The 17,508-nt window shown below is 46.4% G+C and overlaps 1 protein-coding gene and 1 long non-coding RNA gene across 8 annotated transcripts in view; one reads left to right on the top strand and one right to left on the bottom strand.

The window, feature by feature from the left end:
• Window positions 1-2,095: 2,095 nt before the first annotated feature.
• Window positions 2,096-11,014, bottom strand: LOC140691599 (uncharacterized). Its single transcript, XR_012067354.1, has 3 exons — window positions 10,750-11,014; window positions 6,561-6,704; window positions 2,096-2,327 (listed from the first exon to the last, which is right to left on the bottom strand). It is a non-coding gene; the product is annotated as an uncharacterized lncRNA (long non-coding RNA).
• Window positions 9,801-17,508, top strand: part of NRP1 (neuropilin 1) — a 146,911-nt gene continuing 139,203 nt past the window's right edge. For 6 of the 7 annotated variants that reach the window (XM_072955463.1, XM_072955462.1, XM_072955461.1 and 3 more), the window contains exons 1-2: window positions 11,930-12,437; window positions 15,797-15,971. In XM_072955463.1, the coding sequence (XP_072811564.1) occupies window positions 12,365-12,437; window positions 15,797-15,971 (248 nt within the window). In that variant the 5' untranslated portion in view covers window positions 11,930-12,364. Of the gene's footprint in view, window positions 9,957-11,929; window positions 12,438-15,796; window positions 15,972-17,508 lie in introns of those variants that run through there. The other variant, XM_072955458.1, reaches the window with a different exon arrangement.

Genomic DNA, 17,508 nt, shown 5'->3' with positions numbered 1-17,508 from the left:
AGAGCACAGAAACCCAGTTTGGTACCCAACCTGCTTCCATCGACAAGGATGTCTAGAAATGAGAAGGTTTCCAGGACCCCAGCATCACATGATCAGAGAAACATACAGAAAAACAGCTGTGCTTTACCCCATATTTTCTCAGTGAATCTTTTCCCCAACCTTATAATTTCGTTAACTCACAAATACCCTTCATGAACTAAGTCCTCCTCTTCCCAGCTGAATAGGACTGCTGACTCGCCCTATACTTATGAGAGGTCAGGCAGAAAAGAGTTTGGATGAGAGGTGTCTGTGTGCTTTGTGGTTTCTTTGTTTGATTTTTCTCATGGTTTTGATCATCCCCCACCATGCTTCTCATGGTACGTTATTTTATTAGCATGTTTCTTAGGAGAGCTGACAGTATACACAGATGGACACAGGACACACTCCCCCTGTCACTTCAGAGGCTCACCATCCATTTTAGGAACACAAACAATCCAGAAAGAAAATATACTGAGAAGGTCTCCAGTCTCAGAAGCGTAAGGGAGCCCTGTTGGTGTGAGCTATGCCATGTGAAGTCCTGGTACAGCCTTCCCCGCCATTCAAGACATTCAAGGTCTCACTTGACCTTGGATGATGACATGCCCACTCCAGCGTTGTTTAAAAACTGCTCACCAGACAGTAGAATCACTTGGTTTTGCAACTGATAAAGTCCTAAAAGATGACTTCATTCAACATCTGTATTTTACAGGCATAAACCTTGGTGGCCCAGCAGGATAAAACAATGAATTGAGAATGACCCAACATCAGGTAGAGTGGGGACTGGACTCCCAGCCCAGTGCTCTGAAGCTAAGTCGTGCTTTCTGTTGTGTGCTGTCATAGGTGAGGCTTTCCCCACCATTGTTCCCATCCCCATTGAAGCTTGTAAATTTTTTTTAATTGTAAAGGGTAACATTTAGTAAAAGAGAATGAAACAAGCTGGTTCTACAGGTGTGTGGGGAATGTTTCCGATATATCTCAATATAGTCACCTGTTTCGTGTTTTGTTTTTTTCTAGCATCCTGCTGGGCAATTTTTTCTTCAATTAAAGTTGATTTACTATGTTTTGTTAGTTTTATGGTGTACAGCATAGTGATTCAGATATATATGTATATTTATTCCTTTTCATGTTCTTTTTCACTACAGGTTATTACAAGGTATTGCATATAGTCCCCTGTGCTGTATAGTAGGACCTTGTTGTTTATCTATTTTATATATAGTAGTATCTGCAAATCCCAAACTCCTGATTTATCCCTCCCCACCCCCATTACCCCTGATAACCATAAGTTTGTTTTCTATGTCTGTAGTCACCTGGTTTTGATTCTTTATTTTGTTAACATGATGTATCACATTAATTAGTTTGCAGATACTGAAAATCCTTGGGCGCCTGGGATAAATCTCACTGAATCATGTTGTATGATCCTCTTGATGTGCTGTTAGATTCAGCTTGCTAAAATTTAGTTGAGGACTTTTGCATCTATGATCATAAGCGATATTGGCCTGTAATTTTTTCTTTCCGTGATATTGTTGTCTGATTCTGCTAACAGGATGATTGGTGATGTTGGCCTCTCTCATAGAATGAGTTCGGAAGCGTCCCTCCTCTGCAATTTTTTGGAATCATTTGAGAAGGACAAGATGTTGACTCTTCTCTAAATGTTTGGTAGAATTCACCCATGAAGCCATCTGGTCCTGGACTTTTGTTTGTTGAGAGACTTTTTTTTATGACTGATTCAATTGCATTACTGGTAATTGGTCTGTTCATATTTCCTATTTATTCATGGTTCTTGGAGTTTAACATACCTCAAGAAAACATACCACACAAGATTTGCAGAAGAACATACTGTTCCAAGCCTTTCTTTTTATGATCTGATTGATGTTCATTGCAAACTTTGTACCTAGAACCCACCAATCATGTCACCCTAAAAACTTTCACTTGTGGAAGAGAACATATTATTTTATTATTAAGTCTTAGACTATGTCTTCATGGTAATCTCCCGAGAGTAAGTATGTCCTCATTGCCCCCTCAAAAGCAGCTTAGAATTTCTGAACCCCAGTGGTTTTACCCTGACGCTAGTGTGCATATGTGTCTCATTCAACATCTGTATGAGGGAATCCTCGAAGGTTCCTCACCTCAGTAAACCTCCCCCACTTGCAAAGCATGGCCCCTAAAATCTCACCATTCTGCGGGTTGAGTACTGGGCTCTTACAGTGATCTATTTCTGTAAAGGTCTTCGTGAGGAAGTAGAGAGGAGAGGAAAAAAATGCAGGACATTCACGAAAAAGATGATGGAGTTAAAATGAACTCCTTCGAACCTATAATGAAAAAGAGTATGAATAAGAATATGAATACATACGTATAACTGAAACACTATGCTGTACACCAGAAATTAGTTGTAAACTATACTTCTATACAATCAAAAAAGAAAGAAAGAAGAAAGAAAGAAAGAAAGAAAGAAAGAAAGAAAGAAAGAAAGAAAGAAAGAAAGAAAGAAAGAAAAAAGAAAAAAAAGGAAGAAATGAATCACTTAACATACAAGGGAAAAAAACAAAAAAAAAACCCCAAAAACCTGAATAGCAATATAGTAATTGGGAGACTTATTTTTTTCTTAGAGATATACTGGGAATGAAAAGATGGCTATATTAGAAGATATATTGAAAAGTAAATAATAACTGGTACATTCAGGACTGCCTTAAAATAAAATTTTCAGTTTAATGAAAAAACAAACTCCTTCTCCTGCTTCATAATTTTTACAGAGAGTCAACCCTGAATGAAGTACTATCCTAAGATTTTGAAATAAAAACTCTGGACTCACGCTGCCTGCCACATGTGAAAAAGGTGAAAAAAAATCAAAACAAAGCAAAATAAAACAAACACAACACACTAACATCAACCCTAATAAAAATGAACTGAAAGTTTCGTGCAGTCTCACTTGAAAACAACTCAGTGAAAAAGAGAGGGGTCTTCTAGGGAGCGGACTCCTGTGGCTTCCGTGGCCTGGCATCCCCTTCCCTTTCCTCATGGAATCCAGAGGCCCTCTTTCTCTGGGAGATACCCTCTTTTGCATGCTGTCGGTCACATGTCCTCATGGCCACAGGCAGGGTGGGCCGGTGACCCAGGCTGGTGAAGAGTAACCCACCTCCCTTGGGCTGAGGTGGGAAGCCTCATAAAAAACGACCAGCAGGGCCACTACTCTCCTGCCAGCACCATCTGGTTCCCTGGCCCAGAGGCTCTATCTCACTTCCTCTGAAACAGCTTACTTCTAGGAAAGTGGAATTTACCCCGAAAATTCTGTTGGTTCCCTGAGCTCACTCCTGATTGGTTATTTCTCTCCCTCCTGATTGATTCATTTCTACAAAGCTTGTTCCTAATTAGTCAACTTCTGTTATATCTTACTTGCATATGATGTTGCAAAGTGTAAATGGCAGCCTATAAAAGGCCTGTGTACACCTACAGACGGGGTCCAGAGCTTGGAGTGTTAACTCTTCTGGGCCTGCTGCTGTAGTAAACCTGAGTTCTCCAATCCTCCGAGTGGGGCTTGGTCTCTCGCCTGGATCCAGGTTGCTGTCACAACTGAGCTGTAACACCGAGCTGTAATACATTTTTCTACAACAGGGCACCTAATCCAACTGGAGCCAATCAGAATTTTACTAAAGACAGTGACATCCCCTGGGGGAGGGCGGGTGCCCTGCCCTCAGCGCAGAGCAGCCGTGACCACCTGGTGCCTCTGCCCAGAGTCTCTTCCTTGCTAGGGAAGGAAAGCAGCTCAGATGAAACACAGAAGATGTCCTGTACACTGGCTCCAGCCCTGCCCAAAGCCAGGTCTATTCCTTGACTTCCCAGTTAGGACCATTAAATTACCTTTGTGTATCACGAATCCAGATTTGTGTCTTGATAGGCAGCGGACAACCCTGATTACCACACACGCCTGTGTCCTGAATTGACAAGATCCTTCCTGTTTCATCTGACAGGAAAGTCCCTACCTTACAGCTACCTGAGAAAAGATGTTCACTTGACATGATCAAGATGAACAACAACTTCACAACAGTAGAGTTGGTCAAAGAGAGAGAACTACTTAAAAACCCAAGGCAGACATTTTCAAACTGAGGTCAACAGAACCTTAAAAATCACCAAGATGGGCGTTTGCTTTGGCAACAACATTAAATTTGAGTATGTCTCAGTCAATCTGAGACTCCAAGTGAAATCTGAGTGTGTTTGACAACATACAGTCTATGCCTCAATATAATCCCCCAGTCTGTAAAATTAGAAAGGGTTTTTAAAAAAAATTCCAGTGGAGAAATGTGCCTTGTATACCAGACTAGAGACAACAGCACAGTATGAATTTAAGAAACCATTTGACCTCATAAAACACAAGCGATTGGACTATTACTGTCAATTTTCTTTCTTTTTTAATTGAAGCATAGTTGATTTACAATGTTGCGTTAGTTTCTGGTGTACACAATGGTGATTCAGTCATATGTATATGCATATTCTTTTTCATACTCATTTTCATTACAGGTTATCACAAGATATTGAATATAGTTCCCTGTGCTCTACAATAGGACCTTGTTTATACTGTGACTTTTCAAAAGAACAAACCAATTGTGTAAGTTAATTTTATTTTCTGACAAAACTTTACTTCCAACTTCCATAGGATATGAACCTAAATTCAAAACATCCATTTCCCGGATTTCATTCCATCACAGAATTGCTGCAGAAGCTTGCTAAATTTGAGCCCACAACGTCTCCTGGCTCTTTGACCCGTGGCCTGGGAGAGAAAGGAAGTGCCTTCAGAGGCTGGTCATCCCCAGGTCTGCTCTGAACTCCGTGAATGCAAATAATAATTAGAAAAGTCTGAAGTGCACTTGCTTTCATTGCCCGACATTTCGAAAGTAAAACCTATACATATATTTTCGTATCCCCATCACCATACAATTTTGCTGTCTAAACTTTGACAGTTCTATTATTGCCAGTTTCTACAACTAAAGCTTACACTAAATAAAAAGAAGAAGAAGAGAAAGTACAGGAGTGTCTCTTAACAAATATTTTTCCTTCCTGCCAACACTACTATTTAGTGTCCCTGCTGGGGTGTTTACAGCATTCGAGCAGGAAGAAAATGTGTCTGCAAAAGGTAACCTGCTGCACTGATAAGATGAAAACTTTTAAAATATGAAACTTCCAGGAGGACCTGCCTTGTTCTGCATGATTTCCTCACCTCATTCAAGCTTTGTGTGGCATTAGGGCAAGTCCATCTAGGTGCTGAATTTTGTAGCTGAAAATCAACATGGATTAATGGATCACCTTCTACAGAGGAGGCAAAACATTTTAACAGTCTCATGGTTTAACATAATAAATTGAAGAAAGATGCCTACTGACAAATAGTCTACTCAATACGTTTGTCTGAACTATCAAGGCAGGAAGTTACATAACAATTTAAAGCAAGCCCCCAAAATCACATAAACAGCTGCGAAACACGTGTGCAACGCTGATCTTGATTTTGGTGTAAGATGGTGAGTCTTTGTTTTTTCAGTTAAAAAATTGGGGGGGGGGTGGAAACATGTTCAAGACTACCCCATCTTAAAAGCAAACGAATAAGGGAAAACTTAACCTCCCTCCACTCTGTTTCCTTCCAGAACTGTCTGTCTGTCTCTTTCCCTTCAGCAGAAACTTCGGGAAAGAATTACCTCTACTCACTGTCACTATTTCCTGACCTTCCTCTCACTCCCTAGCCACCTCCAATGGCCTCTAGTCCTGTCTACCCCTCACTCCTCCAATCTGACTCTTGTTGAAGTCAGCCCTCAACAACAACAGCCAACCGTCTTTCAGTCCTCAACCGACTAGAACTCTCAACAGAATTCAGCTGCATCGAGGAACCCCCTTCTCCTAGTCCCCCCAACTCTGTTGAGGAACCCCCTTCTCCTTGACTTTTAGGACACGACGTTCTACTGATTCTCCTCCTGCCTCTCCAGCTGCTCATTCCCCAAATCGTTTGTTGGCTCACCCTGACATTCCAGCCTTTCAGTGCTCTGTGGTGTTCTGTTTGGGCCTCCTTTCCCAACTCCCTCAGCAGTTGCTTCCATCTGTTCGTCTCACTTCCATCATTCATCTCCATGACAGTGACTCACAAAGATCTATGTCCAACCCAAATGACTCCCCCACATCCCTGACCCATCTGATTTTCTGAGACTAAGCACTGAACCCAGACCAAATCAAGCTCATGATCTTCCTTTCACACTAGTCTCGTGTTCTGTGTCTATGCCAAGGCTCTCCAGTTACAGAAGCTAGAGTCTTTTTTTTTTAATTTTATATTTTTTATTTATTTATTTTTGGGGGGAGGGGTGATTAGGTTTATTTATTTAATTATTTATTTAATGGAGGTCCTGGGGATTGAGCCCAGGACCCCCTGCGTGTTAGGCATGTGCTCTACCACTCCGCTATGCCCTCCCCCTGGAAGCTAGACTCTTAGGAGTCATCCTTGACAACACCCTCTCCTTCCCTGGAATACCCAGCTCAACATCTGTCCTGTTGGTCAAACCTTCTAAACCCACCAAGAATGCGTCCTTTTCAGTCTCCACCGCATGACCCTTGTTCGTGGTCGTCTTTAGATTTCACCCACGTTACTTCCTCCATGGTCTCTCCACTCCGCCCCTTGCTCTGCTCCTGATCCACTCTCCTGGTACAGCCACAGGCATCTAACAAGAATACAAAGTAAAAGTTCTGTCAGGATAAATTCGACAATTCTGAGAAACCATCGTGTTTCTTTTCTTTTCTAATACTTGGTCAGGTTTTAGAATGGACACCCTCTAATCTCCCTCCAATTTATTTGCGGGGCTTTTAAAAATTTTTTTTTTGGTTTTGGTTTGTTTTGAGGGGCAGGTACTTAGGTTTATTTGTTTTCTTTAGTGGAGGTCCTGGGGATTGAACCCAAGACCCTGTGCATGTGAGGCAAGTACCCTACCACTGCACTATAACAACAGCCCTTAACTGTGGTGTTTTTGTGTGGTCTTTGGCTGATAGCTTTTAAATTATTTTTTTTACTGATTTTTAAAAATTCTTCAGAATTTCAGTTCTCTATGATTAAATTTTCAGAGCTAAGCTTTCCTTACTTGATCGCTCAAATCAGATTTTTAAGATTGTCCCGCTTAAAAATAGTCCTTTTGAAATGCTGAGTATGTGCTCTCTAATGATGTTTTTATTGGTTTGATGAGTGTTTCTCTTGGTTATTATTATTTTAATTTTTATAATTAAAAAGTAATTCAATGAACTACTCAGCCATAAAAAAGAATAAAGTAATTCTATTTGCTGCAACATGGATGGACCTGGAGAATGTCATTCTAAGTCAGCCAGAAAGAGAAATAAAAATACCGTATGATATCACTTATATGTGGGATCTAAAAAAAAAAGATACAAATGAACTTGTTTACAAAACGGAAACAGACTCACAGACATAGGAAACAAACTTACGGTTACCGGGGGAAGGGGGTGGGAAGGGATAAATTGGGAGTTCAAAACTTGCAGATACTAACTACTGCATATAAAATAGATGAACAACAAGGTCCTACCGTACAGCACAGAAAACTATATTCAATGCCTTTAATGAAAAAGAATATGAAAAGGAATATACATATTAATGTATAAAAGAATCACTATGCTGTACCCCAGAAACTAACACAACATTGTAAATCAACTGTACTTCAGTTAAAAACATTAAATTAAACTGGCAATTAATTCGTGAGTCAGAGTGCACTCAAAACATTCTGTTTGGAGGTTTAACTTATGGACAACAGCACATAGGATGCTGATATGTTGTTGTTTTAAAAAATAAATATGGGGTAAGCCAGAAAAAGAAAGAAAATACCATATGATATCACTTATATGAGGAATCTGAAAAAAAGACACAAATGAACTTATTTACAAAACGGAAACAGACTCTCAGACGTAGAAAACAAACTTATGGTTACCGGGGGGAAAGGGGTGGGAAGGGACAAACTGGGAGTTTGAGGTTTGCAGATACTGACTACTATATATAAAATAGATAAACAAGTTTCCACTGTACAGCACAGGGAACCATATTCAATATCTTGTAGCAACCTATAATGAAAAAGAATGTGAAAGTGAATATACGTATGTACATGTATGACAGAAACCTTATGCTGTACACCAGAAATTGACAACATTGTAAAATGACATACTTCAATAAAAAAATAAGAACAATTTTTTTAAAAAGTAGTTCAATGAAGGCAGGATAATCTAAAATTATTCTTTCAGACAAACTGTAGTTTTCAAATGCTAGCTCTGGTGACTAACACCAACAGATGTTTTGACTCTACTGACATGATTCAAAATTTAGCACTGTCTTCCTGTGTCTTGTTCCATATACTGCATTACAGAAACTTGACACTGTAACTTTGTTTTGAAACTTTGATGGTAATTTTTTCTCCAATATTTGAAGAATTTTCAAGGTAATTTTTTAAAGGCCCAAAATGAAGGGTCAGAAAGTAAAAGTTCATTGGTTTCTTTTCTTCTTTCCTTTCCAAATGAGGTAGACAGCTTTATGTGAGGTCCAAAAGACACCTCTTGAATGATAGTCACTTGACAGAGTACCCTTTATAACAGAAATTTTTTAAGTGAAAGGAGATTAATTTAAAATCCAGTTCTTAAGCTTTTCTGTTGCCATTCTTCCATTCCGTGTTTGGGCTAGCTCCTACTGAAACTGTGCTGTGGTGTTGCTTTTCTGAAATACATGGATTTGATGCTTTAAAAAACCTGACTAGACTTAATACAGTTCTGAAATTCCAGCCTGAATCTCCATACACATCAACCTGAAATCCTTGGAGGAAGTCAGTGGCTCAGATGGCCTTCTGAGAGCAATGGATCTCACCTTATTTCTGACAAATTGATGAGAGCTTGATGGAAGAAACCAAACGTTTACCACCCAGTCTATTGCTAAAGGCAGGCCTCGGTCCCAGCAGGGCTCCGGAGGCGGAGTGGAGAGCGTTACCACTACCCCAAGCCCTTCATGGTAGTCCTCGGTGGGGCATCGCCCGTCCAGGGCCTCTGCCTGGCATTCCAGGAGTGTGGTCCACGAATCTTCCCTTCCATGGGGATGGGGTCCTACCTCGTCTCGGGATTTGTGATGTCGGGGAGAGTGATGTGTTCACAAGACCAAAATACTATCAACCTAGGGATCCTGCGCAATTCTTCCTCTGTCACTTACCCTCCTATAAGGGTCTTCCTGTCTCCCTTGGAGAGGAATTGCGGAAATCTAAAACTGACCCTTTTCAGCACTTAGTGGCATTCAACAGCAGAGGAGGGTGGTGGTTAGCAAGGACAATTTGCTCTGTACCAAACCACCAGTCCGCAATTATCAATCAGTGCGGTTCCAGTCTGTGTGTGGAAACTCCGGAGTCAACAGAAGCCTCCAATCAGCTGAGACCAGAAAAATCAGAGGCATAACTTAAATTGGTATTTTCCCCAGAGCACACACTGCTTGTCTTGTTAGTTGACTGGAGAAAGACGGGCAGTCGTGCTCAGCAGCTGAGCGAGAAAGGAGACAAGCGTTTCGTGCGCCTCGACCCTTGGGAGGAGCAGGTCCCCAAGAAGAGGAAAGGCGGGAGGGAGCCGGGGGGGGGGGGTCAAGGCTCGGGGGCGGGGCAGCCCCTCTCGGAGTGCCAGCTTTATTTGTTGGCCTGCTGGGTCCAGGCTGGGAAGTGCACACTCAGCAGGGAAAGGGGAAGAGAGACTGGCGGCAGTTTTCTAAAAACAACACGGCTCAAGTCTCGGCGTGTGCCCCCTCGCTCACCCCGCGAAGGCACAGAAGGGTCAAAGCCGGTCCCCGGAGCGAGCGCGGCCGCGCGGTTCCCACCAGGGAGGAGGCGGGCATCCGCGACTCCAGGCCGCCCCGCGCTGTGCCTCCCGCTTCGCCGCCTCTGTCAACCTGCCAGGTTCGGAAAGGCGCTTCTCCCCCCGAACCTTGGGCTGAGGTCGCCCGGGGTCACCCCAAGTCTGACGCTGCCGCTCGCCCTCCCCGCGCAGCCGGGGGCCGGGACTGGCGGGGGCGCGCCGGGGACGGAGGGGAAGGCTGGAGGAGGCGTCGCGCGCCCGTGGGAGCCAAGGGCCTGGGCTTCCCTCCGCGGCGCTGGCTCCCCGGGGTCCGCGCGGGGCGCGCATGGCGCCCGGTCTCGCCGCGCCACCGCCCCTTCCGCTCCCCGCAGGCGTCCGACCCCGAGCCTCCGAGTGCCACCTTCCTGCCCCGCGTCCAGGGTCGGAGAGCCGAGGAGGAGGAAATCCGCGAGCGCGAAGAGGCGCTCGGGAACAGGGCTGGGGGGCGGCCAGCGGCCCCCCCCCCCCGGGGGGTGGCGGGTCTCCAGCTCGGGGGCCTGGGACGCCTGGGCGCGGGCGGGCGAGCCATGGGGTGCAGCTCCGTGCGGCACCGGCCCGCCTGCACCCCCAGGGGCGCTCGTCACCGCGCCCGGCCGCGACCCGCGGGCACGGAGCCCTCGCTTGGGGCCCGCGCGCCCGGGGCCGTCTCTCTCCCGCCCCGCCCCTCGTCCCTCCGCCAAAACCCTTGACCAGAGTCTCCTCGCCAACATTCCTAAATCTCTTTTGCCAGCTCTTTGCGCCAGGTAGGAACAGGGCCCTGCTTTCGGGTGTGCACATAAACGCCGGTCGCAGGAGGCGTCTGACCTTTTCACCTTCCCCACGAACTCCTTCCGAGGCGGGTGCGCGGGCACTTACCCTCTCAAGGGCCTGAGCGGCGGCCAAAACCTGTTTGTTCCCTGAAATGTCCTTGCTATTCAAACCCGCGGAGGCCTTCTGCAGCCGTTCCCGGAAAGCCCTCGGGGTTGGAGCTGGGGGGCATCCAGCCCACAGTGAGGACGCGCCGCCGTGGGAGGCGGGGGTGAGCAGGAGCTGGAGGGCCGGCTTGACAATGGCCTGTGGCCGGAGAAGGCCCCCGAGAGCCCTGCCAAGAGCAGCACCTCGCCCCCCGCCCCCGTTCTCCCTCCCCCGGGATGCGCGGGAACCTGGGCCGCTGGACCCCTAATCTCCAAACCCCAAGCACCTGGGCTCCGAGTCAGGAGGCTGGGCGGGGTCGGGTGACGACTGCCCCCTAGCTGGAAGGCGCATCACCTCCCACCCTCAGGCGTCCCCTCTGCCCCGAGGAGAGGGCACCAGACCTCTGGTAACAATGGAGCCCGTGGCGCGGGGCGGGCACCCAGGCACGCTTGGAGTCCAGCCGCGCGCCCCGATACCGGGCAGAGAGGCCGGGTGGGGCTGCAGCCCAGCCTCACCCGCGAGAGTCTTCTGACTCCGCTCTACGTGGCAGCGACACTGCCGACCCTCGCTCGGCTCCGGGGTGTGTCCCCCACCCTAGCCGAGCTATCCCTGGCCCCTCCAGGCCTGGCACGCAGGATTCCGGGGCGCCCCGCGGCTCCTCCCCAGGTCGCGGGCCGGCCGCCGCAGGCGCCTCCCGGGGGCTCAGAGTTGGGAGAAGCGGCTGCCACCTCCCGGGCGCGCCGCACGCCCCGGCAGCCGATCCCCGAGATCCCGGGATAGCTGCCCCACTCTCCCCCGGGGGCCCGAGGGAGGCTAGCCTGACCCTGGCGCGGCCACCGACCTCGACGCCCCCTCCCTACACTCGCCCGCCCACCCGCCGTGGGTGCAGCCCCGGGCGCCTCCCTTCCCGGGGAGATCCCTGCAGGGCCTGCGGGAGAGGCGGACAGACGGCCGCGGCACGCACACGGAGGGAAACTTGTTCCCCCTCGTCTCCTGTCAGGCAATTGCCGGCGAGCCTGTGCGGGGAGAGGGGCGGGAGGAAGCGAGGGAAGGGCTCCGGGAGGGGAGGGGGCGGAGGCGGCGGGGGAGGCGGGGGTGCAGTTGGTGAAACTCCTCCGTCTCCCGCTCATCTTTTCATTGCTCGCCCCTCTCCTTCGCGCAGACACCCCGGACCTCCCCTGGGCGCCAGCTCCTCGGCTCCAACCGGTCCAGAAACAAGCCGGGTTTTTTTTTTTTTTCTTTCTGGAAATTGGCGTTGGTGTGTTTCCCTCCTCCTCCTCACCCCCCCCCCTTTTGAGACATGGCCCGGGCAGTGGCTCCTGGAAGAGGAACAAGTGTGGGAAAAGAGAGAGGAAACCGGAGCTAAATGACAGGATGCAGGCGACTTGAGACACAAAAAGAGGAGCGTTTCTCTCGGATCCAGGCACTGCCTCGCCGCTTCCCTTTCTCGGAGACGGGCTGAGGATTTTACAGCTCTGGGCGGAGTGCACGCGCTCCGGACTGCGGAGACCGCCCCGGCGCTGTCTGCCCCGCGCGTTCGCTTCTCCCGCGTCGGCCCGGGACCGGGCGAAGGAGGATGGAGAGGGGGCTGCCGCTCCTGTGCGCCGCGCTCGCCCTGGCCGCGGCCGCGGCCGCCGCTGTTCGCAACGGTAAGTGACAGGCGGGGGCGCGCGGGGGTGAAGCCGGCTCCCGCTGCCCGCGCCTGGCTGCCGGGGACCCCCGGGCAGGGCCGCCTCCCGGGCGAAGGAAACTTTCATCCAGGCGGAGAAAGAACGAAGGGAAGGAGAGCGGTCGGTGCCGGGCAGGGAGATTTCAAGTCCTCCGGCTCCCGCCTGAAGTTGGTGCTTTGGCTGCTGGGGGCTTTGCCTGCCTCGGTTACCAGGCGGAGCTGCCTACCTTCCCCGATCAGCACACCAATTATCTTAACATTGTTTCCTCCCAAAGGCAATTAGAGCAGACTCCCTTTCAAAAATCTGATGGCTGTTGAAAGTTAATGAACGCTTCACCGGGAGAGCTTCCTGGTTCCCCCGCAGCTCCCCCGAGCTGCCTCCTCCGGCGGGTGCCTGCGGGAGGCAGCGGTTTGCTGGCGGATGGAACTCCCTCCTCCGCTTGGCAAAGCGGCCCTGCTCCGCCTGGAGTGTGAACGAAAGTTACCGAGTGTCAATAAATGAATCTGATATATACGGTGGAAGGCACCAGGGTATCTGAAAATTCCGAACCTAGTCGCTGCTTCCACTTAGCTTTTTAAAACCACTGACTGTTAAGTAAATGGAAGACCGTGCCGGGTTATAAACAGTATCTTGTAACCTAAATAATGTGTTTTAAAATGGGATCTGGTTGTAAGCACGTTTGACTTAACGCTGTAAAGTAGGCGGAGGCCGGGGAATGGCATTAGCTTCACAGTAAGTCTTGAGCAATTATTAACTAATTATCAAATATTTACTTTTGTCTGGCTTAGATTTCCGTCAGCGTAATTAGAAGAACAGGCCATCGCTGCTTAAGGTGGTATATTGTTTTAATAAGAGACGGCGAGTGGAGGCGTTCATACAGAGAGGAATTTAAATCACATCTTTACGATGGAAGTTAATCTCTCTAATATGCTTTTTGGAGGTTTCATGATTGAAGCCATAGATTTCCCCAACAGCTACCAAGCAGTGTTCTAAAAGATATGCCTGGAAGCAAAACACACGCTCGCGTGCGCGCACACACACACACACACACAATTGTGAATGTGGAGTTCAATTTATTTATGAGCCTGAGTTGATGGCATCTTCCTATAATCTGGCAGGGAATGAAATAATATTCGCCTCCAATTGAAAGTGCTCAAGTGGTTAGACTTTAGAAATTACAGTAACCCAACCTCTGCCCTCCACAGCTCCAGAGATTAAATCGGTGGAGGTGTTCACAGGATGGATTTGAAACCTAATGCAAATAGCTTTCAGACTTTAGGTTGTGAATTCCATGTGTGTGTGTGTACGTATATAAGAGATATGTGTATTTCTTAATTTTCTTAGCAGAAAGCTGAGAGATGCTGAGAAACAGCTTTAGTCAGTGGCTTGACTGGTCAAAGCCATGTTACAGTGCCTGCAGTGACCAGAGCCAGTTAATGCCTCTGTGGCTTAGCAGACCTCTTAAAGCCATGTCCACCGCCTCCGAGGACCAGTGTCTGCTAAATTAATTCATTAACCTTATTTAGGACTAATGGTCCAGAATCATTAGAAACTGCTCTTTCTTAATCAACTGTTAGAGAGATTTAACAGAGCCAGAGAGTCTAGGAGTCCACACTATCTTATTACACTGTCACTTTCTCAGAAGTCACAGATTAAAGAGCTCTGGTGTGGTACCCAGTCCACCTAAATGTCTTCTGAAGTGACTCTGTCGAGTGGCTACAAGCAGAGCTGTTTTATTTCACTCCTCTAACAAATGCCAGACACGGCTATGATGTTTGCACGGAGCTGGAAGGGACTTAATGAGATGGGGCTCACTTTCCAAGTTTTCCGCACATTTAAAATAATGCAAGAGCCTCGGCCGAATCACATAACAGAGTCCCATACCATCATTAGCTGAGATTCTGAACTTCACTTACACTCTTTCTTCCTGGCAAACCCTAAGCTTCCAAAAGCCAAGGCAAAGGAAACCAGTATAAGGCTACCTCCAGTCTCAGCAACAAAGTCAAAAACATCTAGCCATTGAGAAAAACAATATAATTTATATTGTCTTCTTTTTAATTTATGGGAAATGATTTCTGTAATGCATGTAGCTTTATGCATTTTTGATGTGCACTTCATCTTTCATTTCCATTTGACCTGGTTTTCCTGTAATAAAATTCCGTAGATTTATAAATTCATGCTGAGAGCGAAGAAGGCCATTCTCTTTCCACAGGGAATCTATTAGATGCAATATTAAAATCTATATATACCATTACTGCAAATTTGTGATTGATAGGCTTATATATTTCCCTGCTTTCATACCTGTACCACTTACATAGTTTCTGCACCGAATTTTTATTGCTCAAAATTAAGCGTCAATAAATGTGGCAGCATTTCAGGCTGAGGCTCTCCAGAATGAAATTCATCATAAAAAGTGACAGTGAGGGTCCATGCGGAACAGTCAGGCAGCCCAGAGACTGGTTTATTAGGCTCTCAGTTAATCACTTCAGCGTTTGGATTTTGGGAAATGAAGGCTCAAAGCTTGTTAGATTCCCTTTGCTAGTATGTGAGCATGTCACTTACCAGATGTGACACCCAGACCTCAGTGGGGTGGAGTCTTTTCCAACATGTAGGGTGATTAGAATTAATGCCATGGAGTGATTTATTTTTCTTTCTGCCTGGTGACTTTGATCTGGTCTCCAAGATGGAGCAACTTTACTTGGAGCACTGGAGCAGAATTGTTTCTGCTTCACCAAATCTACTTTGTTCTCTGATGAGCTGGATCTCCAGAGCAGAGATAACTCAAAATCACTTAGATTTACGGGCAGATAAAACAAGAACAAAAAAGGTTGGGCTTTAAGCCAGTTGAAGTCCTGGGTGACAGTCCCCACTGATCAGTGACACAGACCAGGCTTATCATCAAAAAGCAACATGAGGGGTCGAAGAGCATCCTTTTAGCCTCCTTCACTTAGAACTTGCTACTTAATGCGATTACACTTCTGGGGGGAGAATTAAGTCTAGCAGAAGCTCCCTGGGGACCGTGTTAACATCCATTGAGGGGACTTAATGCTTTTAATGCTCGAAGACCTTTTCTAGGGAGGGAACTTGGTGGGGGGCAGGGAGGAGGAGGGGGTCCCAGCTAGCTTTACTCCTCTTTCCTCCTGAACCAGCTTCCTGAGATCAAAAACTGTTTCTTGGTGACTTGTTGCTCTTGGCGCCACCTGAGGGACCGGCAGGGACCTCTCGGAGTTCCCCTTCAAAAGTTATGGAATGCTTAAGACCCAGTCATTTATATGTAAAGCTAGAACACCCAACTGGTTGTCAGGGCAAGGTGGACTGAAATATTATTTTTATTGCAGATAAATGTGGCGATACTATAAAAATTGAAAGCCCCGGCTACCTGACATCTCCTGGTTATCCTAATTCTTACCACCCAAGTGAAAAGTGTGAATGGCTGATTCAGGCTCCGGACCCCTATCAGAGAATTATGATCAACTTCAACCCTCACTTTGATCTGGAGGACAGGGACTGCAAGTAAGTGCGGATGTTTGAACAGGGGGCCACAGCACCACCTAGTGGGCGCACGTGTCTGTGGGGAAAGCGGGAGCCATCCGGGAGGCCAGATCATGTGCCGATGGTGTGCAAATTAAATTATGTTAAGTGATTTCTGAGTTCCCCAAACCAGGGAGATTATATTTAAATGCGTAATCTCTCATGTGCTTTTTCCTGTGGACACTTTTGGGTTTGGAACTCTTTGGTTAGGAAACCTGTATATGGGTTTCTTTTTCTCCTGGGAAGGCAAAGAATTAGAAACCCAAACTCTCACTTGAGTTTTTATGAAATATCGTGGGTCACTAACATAAATTGCATTGGCAGACGGTGAGGTTGGTGGGGTTTTGTTTATTTTAGCAAATCTGGGGTGCGTTTTATGACTTAAGAACTGTATTTGTCTTGTTGAGTTTGACATGACCAAAGCCAAGTGTCATTGAAAAGAAGCAAGGAATATAGGGCAAGTTTGATGAGGGATTTTTAGAGTAAGTTAATGTCTGTTAGTAGACATTAATAGATCTAATAGATTAATGTCTATTAGTAGATTAAAATCTCTTATGGAAATGCTAAAAAAAAGTTCATGCACAGTGAATATCATGGCACTGGAATATGAATCCGTGTTTTATTCATGTGGTTTAGTCTTCCTGTCTCCTGTGGTTAAGTGACTCAAGCATCAATTTATGCAGGTTTCATTATTATGAAAACATTCTCATGAGAGAGACAGTCTAAATTACACTTAAAATGATCACTTTGCATGAAAGCCCTGGTGTGAGGGTTTTGCTTTCCACCGTTGGGAAGTGTGTTTTAAGATCGTGGGCAGCAGTCCACTCCGATCCAGAGTGGCTCTTTTCCCTGGACATCCAGCAGACCACCTGTCTCTGTCTCGTCCACTTCATTCCATTCTGTGCACGCTGCCCGGGATGTATTCTACAGAGACCTGAATCTGAGTGTTGATCTTTAGTGACAGCTAGGTATTAAAATAGTTTTAGCAAAGGAAAATCGTCTGCTTAAACCCTACTTCTAAAGTGCTTCTCAGGGACTGATCTGATCTGTTCACCCAAGTTCTAAAATGGGTCAGTTAGATGTAATTGTGTACAATGTCTGTAGGATATAAACATTATCCTGCAGGCGGATTCATTATTTAAAATATTTTCTTTGCAAACACATAACCCTTTTAGAGAAGAACAGAATAGTATGAAAATGTTCCCACCTGAAGGAAGTCCTCGAGAACCTGTCGGGTTGGTGGGGGAAACTAGTTTTTTCAGGGTTAGTGAAATGAGGTCATCTGGTTAATTGAACATCTGGTGCTTAGAGAATTAGCATACAATTATATACTGTTGATCAATTTCCACATAATCAGCATACACTACTGCGCCAGTGAAATCATGCCGATTTCAATTTAATCTTTGTTCTGTGATTCAGAAGTGCTTCAGGGTATTATATTGACTTTTTAATCTTGTGTGAAAGTTGCCATTAATAGAGTGCTCCAGTAACTGCTTGGAAACAGGGAATTCATTCTTTT

This window comes from Vicugna pacos, chromosome 35, assembly GCF_048564905.1.
Source record: "Vicugna pacos chromosome 35, VicPac4, whole genome shotgun sequence".
Taxonomy (NCBI): domain Eukaryota; kingdom Metazoa; phylum Chordata; class Mammalia; order Artiodactyla; family Camelidae; genus Vicugna; species Vicugna pacos.
The sequence above is the reverse complement of the archived record's forward strand: the minus strand, read 5'-3'. Positions and strand labels throughout refer to the sequence as shown.